General features: G+C 31.6%; 2 protein-coding genes across 2 annotated transcripts; both read left to right on the top strand.

The window, feature by feature from the left end:
- Positions 1-2,247: 2,247 nt before the first annotated feature.
- On the top strand, positions 2,248-6,105 carry LOC118044902 (transcription factor bHLH162). The gene is made up of 3 exons (XM_035053387.2): positions 2,248-2,555; positions 5,373-5,711; positions 5,849-6,105. The coding sequence occupies exons 1-3, from the start codon at positions 2,424-2,426 to the stop codon at positions 5,915-5,917; spliced, it is 540 nt and encodes a 179-aa protein (XP_034909278.2). The 5' UTR covers positions 2,248-2,423; the 3' UTR covers positions 5,918-6,105.
- Positions 6,106-11,636: 5,531 nt separating this feature from the next.
- On the top strand, positions 11,637-15,866 carry LOC118044663 (serine/threonine-protein kinase 52). Its single transcript, XM_035053072.2, has 6 exons — positions 11,637-12,179; positions 12,478-12,599; positions 14,203-14,399; positions 14,530-14,704; positions 15,044-15,178; positions 15,292-15,866. The coding sequence occupies exons 1-6, from the start codon at positions 11,870-11,872 to the stop codon at positions 15,496-15,498; spliced, it is 1,146 nt and encodes a 381-aa protein (XP_034908963.1). The 5' UTR covers positions 11,637-11,869; the 3' UTR covers positions 15,499-15,866.
- Positions 15,867-15,871: the final 5 nt, after the last annotated feature.

Genomic DNA, 15,871 nt, shown 5'->3' with positions numbered 1-15,871 from the left:
TCTTGACCACCTTATGTGTCACATGGGTGTAAAAATTGGCTTCTATCCATTTAGTGAAGTAGTTGATAGCCGCTAAGATGAATCTTTGCTCATTGCTAGCCTTTGGATTGACTGGTCCTATAACATCCAATCCCTACATATACAAAGTCCAAGGTGAGGTCATATTAAATGGAGGAGTTAAAGATGCATTTATCTTTCATTATATATCTAACATTTATGACACTTCATAACATAGTCAACATAGTTTGTTTCCATAGTCAACCAAAAGTATTCAATCGTTGCATCTATCTTACCATTATAAGCCCATTAGAATGAGTTTCATAAATTCCTTTATTGACTTTTTATAATGCTTGTTTAGATTCTCTTTCATTCAAACACCTTAGCAAAATCTCATTGAACGACCTCTTATACAATATTTCATCATTCAAATATTAATCCATAGTCAACCTTCTTAAAGTTCTTGCATCCATCTTAGAGACTCCTGAATGATATTCTTGGTGCTAGATAATCCTTTTGATATTATTGTACCATGGTTTTTCATTGGTTATTTTTTCAAACAAGTAGTAGTAAACTTGGAAATTTCTGACTTCAATGTTTATCGGTTGAATTCTACCCCCAATATTGATCTATGTTATTATGGATAGAGTAGCCAAGGAATCAACAAACTGATTCTTATCTCTACTCATATGAGTGTATTTAATCTTATCGAACTCACTTGCTAATTTCAAGAGATAATCTTGATATGGTTTCAACTTCTCATTCTTAGTTTGCCATTCTGCTTTTGCCTAACAAATAATTAACATATTTTAATCTTCATAAACATCAAGTTTTATAACATCCAATTTTAATGCGGCTTCTAAACCAATGTTGCAAACTTCATATCCAACTATGTTATTGGTGCATTCATATTGTAACTTCACTAAGATAGGATATTGCTTCCTTTTTTTTTTTTTTTTTGAGAAATTATTAATGCTCTAGCCCATTCCCTTATAAGTTCACGACCATCAAATAAGGTCCACCAATTACTCATTTTACCATCATCCTCAACTACTCATACATCATCATCAAGAAGATCAAAATTTAACTGCTCATAGTCCTTTACAACGTTATATGCTAAATGATCAACAATTGTACTAACTTTGATGACCTTCATTGTAGCGGTGGAAAAATTATAATTTTTGTTTTTTTAGAAAAAAAAACATTTTTTTAAATTTTTTTTGCTCTTTATACTCGATATTTTTATCATTTTACACTTGGACTATTTATCACCATTTTATCTCTTATCATCATTTTTTTGTAATATTTTTTTTGTATTTTCTTTTTTTTTTTTCTTAAACTTTTTTTTGGAAAAAAATATTTTTTATTTTTATTTTTTACACTTTAAATATTTATTACTTTACACTTGGTCTATTTCTAATTTTTTTTTTCTTATCCTTATTCTTTTGTAATTTGTTTTCTTTACATTTTTTTTTGAAAAATTATTAAACAAAGACTAAGGAAATGATGTTTCACTATAGTAGTAGCAATATTGCTCCATTCTTATGCTACTTTAAAAAATAGCTTGAGATTTTATATGTTTTTACTAACATATATGATATTTGCTATATTTTATTATATATAAATATCGATTTTTTAATTCACAATTAAATGTTTTGACTCGATATCAAAAAACAAGTTAATAATACCTAAACATTAATTCTTTTACGTTAGAAAATGTTATTCGACCTGCAGTGAGGTGAGTTGAATAAATACATTAATATTTTATTTTTTGTATTTATTGAAATAGATGGTTTTTGATGTATTTAATTAAATGCATGCATATGTTTTTGAATTTATAATTTAGAAATAAACACTTAAAAAACTTATATATGGATCTATATTTTTCCAAAATATATCCAACTTACATCAAATTGTGGTCAATTAACTATTCACCACTAATTAGGGCGTCTGAGGTACAGTAAATGGTCGGTGAAGGATAAAGTATATGGTCGGAGAGGCTACGTGTCATCAGCTAAATGCACGCCATGTTAATCAAAGACAATGACAGTGCTAATTAGATTATAGTCTCCATAATTGTCCTTATATTCCATTTCAATCTTTCTTTGGGCCCGCTCTCTGTTCCTTTGACATTTAACAACTGATGACGTTTTCCCGATATATGTCATTTAAGAATCTAGAGCGTGTGAACGAAGAAGTCTCCTCCTTCTCACTCTCTATATATTTGGTGCATGCACCTGTGTATCACTCCCTACCCTCTGAATCCCAAGCTTGTCTTTTACATCCCATCTATTTCCTTCCATTTTCCTATCTTTGTTTTTTCAAGAATTTGCCAGTCGTCCAGACTTGACAAATTAAGGAAAGGATTTCTTCTTCTTCTTCTTCTTCTTCTTCTTCCTTTTTCTTGTTTTGTTTTGAGAGTTCAGATGAAGAAGAGAAATAGTGAGTCATCCAGGCTTGACAGAAAAACAGTGGAGAGAAATCGGAGGATTCACATGAAAGATTTATGCTTCAAGCTTGCTTCTCTGCTCCCTCCTCATCTTTTCAAGCCCTCCAAGGTATTTTTGGTTTATCAAGAAGTTAGGTATGATCTAAATACATTAAATCATATTATTTTCTTCCTTCTTCTCCAGATAAAAAAAAATAAAGTGTTAAAAGATTTATGCTTCAAGCTTGCTTCTCTAATTCCTCATCATCTTCTCAAACCCTCTAAGGCGTTTTCGGTTTGTGAAGAATTAGGGTGTGATATAAATACATGAAATCATATTATTTTCTTCCTTCTTCTCCAAAAAATAAAATAAAAATAAAGTGTTAAAAGATTTATGCTTCAAGCTTGCTTCTCTAATTCCTCATCATCTTCTCAAACCCTCTAAGGCGTTTTCGGTTTGTGAAGAAGTTAGGTATTATACAAATTCATGAAATCATATTATTTTCTTCCGTCTCCAAATAATTAAAAAAAACAATTTGAAAGTGTTAAAAGATTTATGCTTCAAGCTTGCTTCTCTAATACCTCATCATCTTTTCAAACCCTCCAAGGTATTTTTGGTTTATGAAGAAGTTAGGTGTGATCTAAATACATGAAATCATATTATTTTCTTCCTTCTTCTCCAAATATATAAATAAAATTAAAGTGTTAAAAGATTTATGCTTCAAGCTTGCTTCTCTAATTCCTCATCATCTTCTCAAACCCTCTAAGGCGTTTTTGGTTCGTGAAGAATTTAGGTGTGATAAAAATACATTAAATCATATTATTTTCTTCCTTCTTCTCCAACAACAACAAATAAAAAAAAAAACCAATTTGAAAGTGTTATAAAAGATGCATGTGGAATATTAATTAACATATTTACAAATGCATTTGCTGGTAAGGGTAGTTGTAAATAATAATAGAAGAGATTCTTTGCAAAAACCCTAACACCAAACGATAATTAAAAAACATATATAGTTAAAATTTTTGAAAATATATATTTCAGTCAACAATGGCAAAATAAAAAAAATGCAGATAAGAAGCCGAGGGCCTCACGTTCCATAGCTTACATTTTGGGATGAAAATTCAAAGTATATCACTGCTTATCTTGCCATAAATAGGTGGTACGTACAATAATTGCTATGTTTTCTGTGCTAGCATAAATTTGTAAAGGCTTTCTGTGGTCGTGTTCTCTTGTGTACTGCTGTTATCCATTGTCCTCGTGAAATCAACTAGTAAATACTGCTTTTGAAATTTATCTCAAAAAGAAAAGAACAGAAATCTCTGCTGTCAATAATTTATTCGCATTTGTTTCAAGGAAACACTCAATCGAGGATTGGACATTGAATTGAAGCTTAGAAAAGGAAGCACAAGCTAATGTTCATTCTAGTAGCTAGCAGCTATTAGCAAGTGGGTTTTATATATATATATATATATATATATATATATATATATATATATATATAGATCTTTGGTTTAGTTTATATATATTTTAATTAATTTTATAATTTTTAAAATTAATTATTATGTGAGCTGACTGACCTGACTGAAGTTAGCAATTGATCTTGACTGATTGATACCAATAATACCTTTTTTCCCGTAATCAAATAATCCCAACAAAGAAGGCATCTTCTCTCTTCCTCAAAAGCAAACCATGCAATGCCTCTTGCTGCATTAATTATCTACGACGTCATTGGATAATTTAGGCATGAAAAAACCTTGGTGAAACCTCAAATTAGAATATTGGATTACTTTAGACATCTGTGTAAGTTTCTATACCGAAAGAAGAATTTTTTTCGTATTCTCCTCTAATAATTTTGCCTATAATAATTAATTGGAGAGATTTCTCAGCTCCTCCTTATATAACTTTTGCAGTATATTGATTCAACTTTGCAGGTTTTATTACAGGTTTGAAGTGCAGCTCGTCTTCCTCGTAGCTGCTGTTCTACATTTTATTTGTTGACAATTTTAACTCTGCATATGATATTCACTTTCCAAACTCAAGGATGTAACCAATAACATAATAAGGGTTGTTCAAACAAAAATTTCCATTAAATAAAGTGAAATTTTAAGAATATATAGCAGCCGGGATTACATAAGTCCAGACATAGTTTTTTGTAACCAGTTTGTTATATTAAAATATTAATATAATATTTTAGCTACTAATTGAACCAAGTTTTTTATTCTTTTTTCATTATTAATTCCGACCCTCTTCCTTCTATTAAATTTTTTTTCAAACCTAAGCTATTAATTAGTTAAGCAATTAACCTCTTATGCTTTATACTTTAGGAAAGTTTTCTTCATCTTTTCTATTTGTTTCATTATCTAATTTTAGTTTTATTTTTTTATAATTAGTTATTGAAAATGTTAGGGTTTATAATAATATTGAGAAAGATATTTTTAATGAGATTAAAAATAAAATTATTATGAAGTAGTTTTAAAATATAAAATCTTGAAGAGAACAATTATAATGTAAGTTTTTTTCATTTTAAAAGCATTATTAAATTAATTTTACTTGACTTGAGTTGATATATATATATATATATATTTCAAATTAATTTTTATATATAACACATGTATGTATAATATATAATACCAAATACTTATTAGTAATTTGTCCTTTTATTTAAAAAATTCTAGCACTCATAAACCAGTGTAGATTCTTACCAAGATGTTTAATCTAGATTCAGCTACAATATATATAATTTTACATGGTGTAGAAATCAGCTATAAGCTAAGTTTTGATTCCAACATTTTTTGGGTATTTTGTTAATTAATTATAATTTGTACATTTATGTTGAATCAATTCTTGAACGTACTAGTTCTGTTCGTTACCAAGTTCCATGTATACTACGAACATTAATTTTGACAACCTAACTTTGTTTTTCTTTTTTTGGTGACATTTATTCAGGACATGCTATCACAACAAGATCAACTTGAGCTTGCTGCCTCCTATATAAAGCAACTGAGAGAAAGAGTAGAGGGACTGAGGAGGGTAAAGGAAGAACAAGCAATCACAACAACTCGAACAAGCAGCAGTGCCATGACTAGCATGATGATTGGCTTGAGATTGCCAGTGGTTGAACTGAGAGATTTTGGGTCAACCATAGAAGTGGTGTTGATTAGTGGGTTGAACAAGAACTTCATGTTTTATGAAGTTATTAATGTTCTTAGTGAAGAAGGAGCTGAAGTTGTCAGTGCCAGCTATTCAACTGTTGGAGACAAGGTTTTCCATACAATTCATGCCCAGGTGATTATTGATCGATGCAACTTATTTAATTTTAACCCTAATTTACTGCGCGCTGGTGAATATTGCATGTATAAGTATCTCATGCTTCATCTATATACAAACTGAATTTTTATTTGCTTGGTAATTAAATTTATCAGGTTAGAATTTCCAGACTTGGTGTGGAGACTTCAAGGGTATGTGAGAGATTGCAGGATCTGATTTGCTAAGTGTTCATATGTGGGATGGCATATCAGCATCTGAAACATAAAGGTGGCCATCAAATGGAGATGCTTAAAAATATAATTGCTGTCAATTGCCTCTAAATGCAATGCAATATATGAGATATTTGTAATTAGGAATGTAATAAAATAAAGACAATTAAGTGTAACGGCACTATAAACCGAAGGGTGTAGTACTGGAGGCTAATCCATTTCATTCATTAGTTTCCTTGTAAATCTAATATTTTAATGCAATGCAATTATATATTATGTTTGATATTTATGGCTAATACCTCATCAAAAGATGGAACTTATGATGCCACAACTTGATTTCCAAGTCTATGACAGACAATGCCAACTATTAATTAGGAGACGCTCCATCTATGCTAAGTCGAACATACTTATTTAGGCCCCGTTTATTTCCAGGAATTCACTTTTCTGGAAACCATTTTCCTCACTTTTCAATGTTTGACAAATACATGAAAAGTGAGTCAAAGGAAATTCAATTCCGGTCAAAGGAAAAGTTAAGTTTAACATAAAGAAAGTGTTTTCCGCTTTTAATTCTTGAAAAACACTTTCCTGATGTGGACCAATACTACGTTGTCATGTTTTTTCTGTAACTGTTTATGTTAATTGCACTGTTCAATGCACAGTGCAATTACATGAACAGTGTATTGCATACACTGTTCACTAAAAAATAGTGAACAGTGCAGTTTTAGTGCACTGTTCACTTGCCTGCGGGAACACTTTTTTTTTTTTTTTTTTAAGTGTGCTATTTTTTTAACATTTAAAAAAAAAAAATAGTTTGGAGTGAATTTTATACCTTAATATTTTATCCAATTTTATTACATGCTAAAAATATTATTAAAACTATAGTTTTTGTCGGATGTATTTCGTACGTAATGAAATTATAAATGGTTTCATAGAATAGTAAAAAATATTTCACAAGCTTATTTCTTTATAATATGATATGATATATATAGTTATATTTTATAAAATAAGCTATGTATGAATATAGAATATAATAAAAAAAATTCATCATTATACATTTTAGATTTTATTTTTTTTTATTGTAAGTGATTAAATATTTTATATATATTAGATAAATTTGAAAAAAAAAATTAATTTATTAATAAATTATTTTCCAATTCATTTTCCATAATACAACCAAACACTGGAAAGTATTTTCTATAACACTACCAAACATCGGAAAATACTTTCTCGGAATTCACTTTCCCCGGAATTCATTTTCCAAAAGAAATTCACTTTCCTGCAAACAAACGGAGCCTTAAAGTTATAATTTTATAAATAAGCACAGCTTAAAATACAAATACTCAAACTTGAAATATGTAATCATTACAAAACTAAAAAACAAACCTAGTACATAAATCTCAACATAAAATAAATCTATAAATACCTTAAAACATTTGTATATATGGAGTTAAGCTAGATTAAATAAAACTGAATAAAAAGAATAAATTAATAGCCTTGAGAACAAGTGAGGCATGCATAACTCAAAGTAGCATGAAGAACACAACCAAAGATCATGCAACTGAAACTGGACTAAAAATCTAGAAAAAAAAATAAAAAAGGGTAATAAATGAAGGAGTGAGTTGAAACACTCAATGAGAGATCATTACTATTATGCATGCTATCATAAATTATGAGATACATGATTATAGCTATACAAAGCAGGGTATATATCAAACAGATATATTCCAAGTGTAAACCCCCGATCAAAAAAAAAATAATGGTATGGAAAGTGCTGGTATAAACACTGGCAAGAAATTAGTAATATTGTCATGACACGGGAATAAATCATAAATGACTAAAAATAGAAAATAAATAAAGTAAAGTGGCTCCAAGAAGACAGTATAATGATTGAGTAGGGATGAAATAAGGAGATTTTGGTTTTTGGGCGAAAAATAAAAAATTAACTAGTTTTACGTTAAAAAATCATAACTCTCGATCAAGTTGTCAGAAAAATCCAAATATTTACGTGGAGACTCCTAATATATTTTCTTAGCTTTGGTTAAAATTTCAGAAATTTTGGAGAAATTGAGAGTTTTTTTTAGAAAAATCATAATTTGACCAGTTTTGCGCTATCACGCATAACTTTTAATATGATTGACAAATTGAGTTGAAACTTTGTGTGGAGCATTCTAATATATTATTTTACTATAGGGTAAAGTTACAGAATTTTAGAATATTATGCCCGGTAATTTTTAAAATTTGCATACAAAAATATTGGAAACCGGATAAAAATAAATATACCAGAAACACATGGTGATATAATTAAAAGAAATATGGTATAAAATTAGTTGAAAACTTAGCCTTCAAAGAGCTGTTTCCAGCCGACCAAAAGGAAAAAGAAAAGAAAATGACTCATGGGGACTAGATAAATGTAAACATAAAGGGCATGAGCTTAAATGCAAATAATGAAAGTTTTACTATGTAAACCCCATTTTGATTGGGTGTCTAGCGGGTTATATGGACAAAAAGGGGACTTAAGGATTTTCTTATATTTTCTCTACAATTCTCTCATCAATTCTTGAAAATAATGTATGATTATGGAGAGTTAAAATAATTAAAAAGGTTATGGTGAGCCACACTAAATAGTTGAGTGATCTAAGGGTTTTAAAACTTGTGGAGGAAGAACAAAGTGTGGAGAAAGAAAGGAGGGAGATAAATGTTGGTTTCACCTTGAGGTTTCTTCTTATTAAATTCATTTTTATCTTAGTAGTAAGTATGGTTTTATTGTGTTGATTGTAGAAATTCCATACATGTATGCTTGGGTGATGATGTGCTTGATTATGGAACTTTGTGATTAGTATATTGGTTGTAGTAATTTGTGTTATTGTGATGAAACTTTATTCGTTGGCATGAGAATGGGTTAATGTTTAATTGAGTAAAAAGTTGAATAAATTTAATGCTACCCTTTACTTTAAAGTTTGGCACTGGTAGAAAAATGTAGGGAATGTGTGTGATTGATGAAATTAAAAATTATCATGCTCAAATGAATAAAATTAACCTTAGATAAGGTTTTGAAAACTAGAATCAAAGAATAATTGATCCCTCATTGGATGTTAAAAAAAATATAGTGAGGCTCAATGAAAGAAGAGGAAAATTGTATTTGACTAAGTTAGGATTGTAGAGTTGATGAAAATATATTTAATAGGGTTAAGTAATGCATAAACAAGTAGGATGCAAACGAAGAAAAGAAAAATGTCATCCTTACAAAACTAAGAAATTTGGCAAAGCGAGGAAAGAAATAAAATGATGGAATCTGGATGTGGGTAATGATAAAATTAGTGTTGGATGTGGGTAATGATAAAATTAGTGTTGAAAAACATTAAAAAAAACATGGTGAGAAGGATTGAATTGCAAATTAAATAGGATAGAAGGAAAATCTTAATTTTCCATCTTATAAAGGTTTGGCCAAGTTCATGAAAATAAATGAATTGGGTTGTTAAAGTTGATTTTTAAATTGTGACAAAATCCTTATTTAATTTTATTGTTGTAATAAATAAAGATTAGTGAAAATGGTGGAATTGAAGTCATGGAATGGTGAACTTTAAATTTAATTTATGAATGTGAAGTTTAAATTTAATTATGTTGTGATGAGATAAATTTAAATTATTATAGAAAAAATAATTGTATAAGTGATTTAGTAATTCTTGTTGGTACAGGAGAGTTGCCTACGAGAGAACAATATCAGGATCATGCATTATGTGACCAAACTGCAGGTAGGTGCTCAACACCTAATCTATTTAGGAAATTTTATAAATGTTAAAATATTGTAATTTTTCTTATAATGCCATTGTAAATATGAACATTGATGTGATATTATTATTAAGAAAATTGAAAAGTTCTATTTTCCAGGGAGGAATTGGTAATAATAGAACTAATTGAAGGATTGTAATGATTGATACGAACAATATCATATATTTTCGAGAAAAAATTAGTGTATTATGCTTTTAAAATTGATAATAAAATAATTTTGTGATATTATTATGTATATTGTGGTTGTGCTAATTGCAGACAAATTTATACATTGAATTAGTGCCTGGGAAATTGGGCGAATGAAATAGTGATCCAGTAAAGGGGTCAGTGCCTGGAGAAAATGGGCGGATGACTTAGTGACCCAGTAAAAATATCAATGCCTGGGAAAATTAGGCAGATAATTAGTGACCCGGTAAAGGGGTTAGTGCTTGGTAAATTAGGCATATGAATTAGTGGCCATGTAAAGGGGGTTGGTGCTAGTAGATTGGGAAAATGAATTAGTTGCCCGGTAAATGAGTCGGTGCTTGGTAATTGGGTGAATAAATAAGAGACCCGGTTATGAGGTCGACGCTCGAGAATTGGCTAAGAGATCTGGTGATGGGATCGATGCTCGAGAATTGAGCAGATAAATAAGAGATGTTTGATTGAATTACATTATATTATTTTTGTAACTTTTCCTTTGAAAAATAAATAAATTAAGGTATATAACTCAAAAACTAATTTATTCTTGTTAATTACATGTGCTTTTTTTTTTTTTTCCCTATAACATATATTGTCAGACCAACTTATTGATTGTGGTAAACTATGTTCCCTGCTCAAATAATCTTAAAAATGTATTTTCTAAATGGATCTAAATAATGTATTTAAGGGTATTAATCAAGTGTTAATTTCAAGATTTGAACTTAAGAAATAAAAAAAAAAGAAGAAGAAGAGGGAAACCTCTTTGATCACTTGCTTACGCCTTGAGGTGGGGTTATAAAGTATATATAATTTTTTTTAAAAGGTCTAAATTTATCAGTTTTGTAGCTAATAATTTATCAATTTAATATGTTTAATTTGAAATGAGATACATGCACATGCTCATGGAGACCGGAAACATCAATGAAATATCGGGGACTTAACGGCAATTTTCATTATAGTTGGATGACTTATCAAGTACTTAGAATTTTATCAAAATCCCATGGCATCATCTTATGATGGAACCCTTCTACTCTTCTGCAGTTAAAGATCGTAGTACCCCCTAAGCCAGGGAGGCAACTTATTTTGGGGTGAAGTTTTATGGAACAAGAACAAGAACAAGTTTTAATTATTTGGTCTGTAATTTTATAAAAAGATAAACATTACGACTCAAATCTCTCCTATTTTAATGTTTAATCATTTGACAACAGAAGAAACACAGATAATACATATAAAGAAAAGGGGCCCTGAAGATTTTATAAATATTTCAATAATGTAGAAGAAGAACTAGACAGTCACTCTTGGTTAAAGAAAACTCGTGAGCTGACGGAGACCTGCTCATAGGTATAGTGTTTTATCATTTATGTGGGTTTGGTTAGTTCATAGTATACGAATACAAACGCAGAAAAACTATATAAAATAGAAGTCAAAACCTTCCTTGAGATGAAATGACACGCAACTTATAAGTGAGTGGCTTGTATTTTACTTGAAAAAATCATTAAAATTAATTTTAATATTTTGATATAAAAAATATTTTAAATACTTTTTTTAGAGTATAGTGCAGAAAATACACTAATTAATCAAAGCAATTTATAAAGGGTACTGGAATTTCACGAAACCATGAAGTCAAATTCGACTATTTCACGAAACCATGAAGTCAAATTCGACTCAAAGCAGTAATTAATGGGGGAGGAAAGGGGGAGGCCAGGACTAATGCTAATAAATAAATAAAATGAGTGGAGAAGCGAAGAGAAAGAAGGCAAGGCAATAATACTGGGTCAGATTGAGAATTCGAAGAAACAACAACAGCACCACGTTATGTAGAGTAGAGGAGGCAATGGCATGTGCCCACATGGCTTATTGTAGCTGGACACAAGAACAATAAATACTCACTACGTTCTTATCTGTTTTTAACCTAAAGTACAAGACTGCCACTCGGTTTTTCTTAGAGAGAGAAAGCGAAAGGAAAGAAAGCAGTAGTCTTTCTTTTATTGGCAAAAAATGAAGGAAAACAGTGATGGGTTTGTGAGAGCAGATCAGATTGATCTTAAAAGTCTAGATGAACAATTGGAGAGGCATCTCAATAGAGTATTGACTCTTGAAAACAAGAACAAGAGAGATGATGACGGTGATGATGTTGTTGTTACTGCTAATCCCACACCTACGCCTTCCACCACTAAAACCACCCCTTTCAAGAAGCAGAGGCAGGAATGGGAGATCGACCCTTCTAAGCTCTCCATCAAGACTGTAATCGCTCGTGGTACTTTTGGCACTGTCCACCGTGGCGTCTACGATGGCCAGGATGTCGCCGGTCAGTTCCCCTCTTGTTTTTCTACTTTTCTTTGTTTGTGTCTTCCTTTTGTCTTGTGGAAAAGATGAAATTTTTTATTTGCGGTAACTTTCGATTGATCATTAGTTTTGAAGGAGGTGATGGTTAATTCTTTTGCAATCTGTGATTTCTACACGTGTTTGAATTGAAATTGCTTATTTCTAAAAGTTTATGTGATCCCACTTGTTGGTTAATGCAGAGGTATTGGAATATGGATCTAACCACTAGAAGTATTTGTTCTTGTTTTACTAACAAAAGTTCTGTCTTTGGGCATTATTAGTTAAACTGCTTGACTGGGGAGAAGAGGGTCAAAGGACAGAAGCTGAGATTGCAGCACTAAGGGCAGCTTTTACCCAAGAAGTTGCTGTTTGGCATAAGCTTGATCATCCAAATGTTACTAAGGTCGCTTTCAACTTTTTAAAATTTTCTTTTTTATATGTTTGTGATCATCTATAAATCTGATATATATGTTTGAGATAGCCATGGCCTTAATTTACGTTCTAACTGTTTGGAGGACTTCCATATATCTCGCCTTTATTATGAAGGTTGTGATTTTTTTATTTTTTTTACTTCTATCTATTCATATGTTGACTATTGCATTATCGGATTCAGCTACTGGTTTCTTTCTTTGTTTTCTTTTCCTTGTTTTTGCTGGGTTGGGCAGTTGGTTGGAGTTGGTCCGAGAGCCATGATCTGGTCCTCAGCCTAATGGTGGCTATCATAAGCTCTTCGCATATGTTACTTGTTTCCTTAAGAAAGGGATAGAAAGAATAGTGGTTGAATGAATTTAGTAACTGTTGAGGATTTCCTCATCAGTTTTAGCCAGTTAAGCAGATTTGTGGTTCCCGTTCTTTCTTTCTTTCTTTCTCTAAATTCTGGTTTTTCATTGACCTTTTTTAATGTGGTAAGAAAACATGAAAATTTTGTTTGCATAGTGGAATTACAGCATAAGTATTTTTTTTGTTCATTTCCTTACTGAGTTGATTCTTTTTTGGCTTTCCACGGTGGAATATATTTCATTTTTGTAGGAAGTGCATGTTTCGGGCCTTTTATCCGGCTTGTCCTATTTGCTCATTGTTTATCCATCGCTTCAGTGGACTCAAATGCTTTATTTCATACTGCCTGTGTATATACTTTAGTCAGCAGTTGAGTTTCAGTAGGTTGCTCCTTATGTCGTTTTGCTGGAGCATTTGTTGTATGAGGATATAGAGAATTTTTTATGTGTTTGGCTGAATTGGTGTATTTGTTCAACTCTACCTTTGCAAGTGAGCAGTGAAAAAATGAATTGATTGCTTTAGATCTTCAATCATAAAACTGGTTGGGATTCTTTGACACCTTGAAAAGTTTTTTTTCACACAATAATTCAGAGGAGAAAGGGTAGAAGAGTAGAAAGAAGTGATGAGAGAAGAGGTGTGTAGAAATTATAGAGAAATTGTACATGGCTTAAATTATCATCAGATGGCCAACTCCAAAACATGTGATTGGATTACGAGTCAAACAAATAAGAAAATAAAAGTACATAACTCACTGGTTCTCTTTCCAAACTGAAATTCCAAAAATCATTGTTAAGTCCTCCATCACTCATGCTCCTATTTTCTAGGTTAGCATTAGTTTGCTTCAATTTGTTTCTGCAACTCATTTGTAAGATTGCATTTGGTATGTCTTTTCCTAATCCAAAGAATAAAATTTTGTTTCAAGTTCAATGCACCTTGCTCCATGAATTAAATTATTGTCTTTTTCCTGTTGTCCAAGGTGATCCGCTCTTTCTTGATACCTTGGCTTTCCCTTGGCTTTGCTGATGTTATATCGCCAAAATCCTATAATCAACTCTTGTCACTTTAGATATGTTATATAAAAGAATTGTTGCTGATTGCTAACATCAGTCTATCTGTTTGAAATTATGAACATTCCAGACCTTGACCATTTTAATTCAAGTGGCTTAGATACGATAGTATAGCTTGCTTGCGTTAACTTATTTATACTGAATTTGGTCTTTGTAGTGCAGTTTATAGGGGCAACAATGGGTTCAGCAGAGCTACAAATACAAACTGCGAATGGTCAAATTGGGATGCCAAATAATATATGTTGTGTTGTTGTGGAGTATCTTCCTGGGGGTGCCCTGAAATCATACCTTATAAAAAACAGGAGAAGAAAGCTAGCTTTTAAAGTTGTTGTTGAGCTGGCACTTGATCTTGCAAGAGGGTATTAGCATTATCGTCTCTTCTTTTTTTATTTTATTTCTTTTCGCGAATTATATCTAGGCAGTTCAAGAGTGATTACTTATTTCTCAGGCTAACAAGTGAAATGAATGCAAATTGACTGTATGGTGTAGGTTAAATTACCTTCATTCTCAGAAAATTGTTCACAGAGATGTAAAGACTGAAAACATGCTATTGGATAAGACACGGACTGTAAAAATTGCTGACTTCGGTGTTGCCCGTATTGAGGCTTCAAATCCTAATGATATGACTGGGGAGACAGGAACACTCGGATATATGGCTCCTGAGGTGAAGAGTTTACCTTCAATTTATCTCATGATTCACTGAAAACGCAATCAGTAGAATCATTTTTGACAAGTGTTAGGATGTTTATTATGAAGGGGATGCATCACTGGCAAAGGCATAGCTTCCATTTAAAAACCTTCTTGTTCTCACCAATTTTCATATTGTCCCATTTTGTGTAAATGATTGAAAGATTTGGCTTTTACATAACTTGAGTAATTCAACTTTGCAAAATAGGGTTTGAACTTGTTTTTCTTAGTTGACTAAAAAGAAACATTGATAGGTTAAAGATCAGTGTCTCAGTATATGGTTGTGATCAGTGTCTCATTATATGGCTGGTTACAGGTTCTCAATGGCAATCCATATAACAGGAAATGCGATGTGTACAGTTTTGGCATCTGTTTATGGGAGATATATTGCTGTGACATGCCTTATCCTGATCTTAGTTTCGCAGAAGTAACTTCAGCTGTGGTCCGCCAGGTCAGGCACATTCTCCTATCCCATTCATTTCTGGCAATGCCACCCAAGGTTTTGTTTAAACAAATAAAAGGAATAATCCGTTGTTTAATGTTTTTCCCATGTTGCAACTGTAGAATCTAAGACCAGAGATACCAAGGTGTTGCCCAAGCTCTCTAGCAAATGTAATGAAGCGTTGCTGGGATGCTAACCCCGACAAGCGGCCTGAGATGGATGAGGTTGTCTCCATGTTGGAGGCCATTGACGTAACAAAAGGTGGAGGCATGATCCCTCCTGATCAACAAGGGGGTTGTTTTTGCTTCCGCAGGCATCGAGGCCCTTGAAGGATATGAACAATTGTGATAGTTTGTTTCAAGGTTTTTGATGGCCCAACATAAACCTTGAAGACAAAGGAGATATATGATACTAAAAGGGGAAGAAAGATGATGTTGGATATAGGTGAGGGGCTGTCACATCCAGCTTTATCGAGGTAAAGTTATTTAGCTGCTCTATTCTTGTAATATTTTTTGGGGTGGTTTTAAGATGTGTATTTTTTTCAAATGGCCTCTCATGCTAGACTGGCTTGATTACTTCATGCATAAGGTCTATATAGCTACCAACATTGCTAGAACTCAGTTGATTGGTACTGCTCCTTCTATTCCCTTGGTGTATCTCTTACGTTAAATATTTTACTTTTCTTGTATTTTTCAAAGATCC

This window comes from Populus alba, chromosome 12, assembly GCF_005239225.2.
Source record: "Populus alba chromosome 12, ASM523922v2, whole genome shotgun sequence".
In the NCBI taxonomy this organism is placed as follows: domain Eukaryota; kingdom Viridiplantae; phylum Streptophyta; class Magnoliopsida; order Malpighiales; family Salicaceae; genus Populus; species Populus alba.
The sequence above is the reverse complement of the archived record's forward strand: the minus strand, read 5'-3'. Positions and strand labels throughout refer to the sequence as shown.

Excerpts from the sequence above, each read along its gene's own strand:
- LOC118044902 (XM_035053387.2), top strand. The coding sequence starts at position 2,424 with ATGAAGAAGAGAAATAGTGAGTCATCCAGGCTTGACAGAAAAACAGTG. Across the intron at positions 2,556-5,372 it reads ATCTTTTCAAGCCCTCCAAG|GACATGCTATCACAACAAGA; the intron begins GTATTTTTGGTT and ends ACATTTATTCAG. Across the intron at positions 5,712-5,848 it reads TCCATACAATTCATGCCCAG|GTTAGAATTTCCAGACTTGG; the intron begins GTGATTATTGAT and ends TAAATTTATCAG.
- LOC118044663 (XM_035053072.2), top strand. The coding sequence starts at position 11,870 with ATGAAGGAAAACAGTGATGGGTTTGTGAGAGCAGATCAGATTGATCTT. Across the intron at positions 14,400-14,529 it reads GCACTTGATCTTGCAAGAGG|GTTAAATTACCTTCATTCTC; the intron begins GTATTAGCATTA and ends TGTATGGTGTAG. Across the intron at positions 14,705-15,043 it reads TCGGATATATGGCTCCTGAG|GTTCTCAATGGCAATCCATA; the intron begins GTGAAGAGTTTA and ends GGCTGGTTACAG.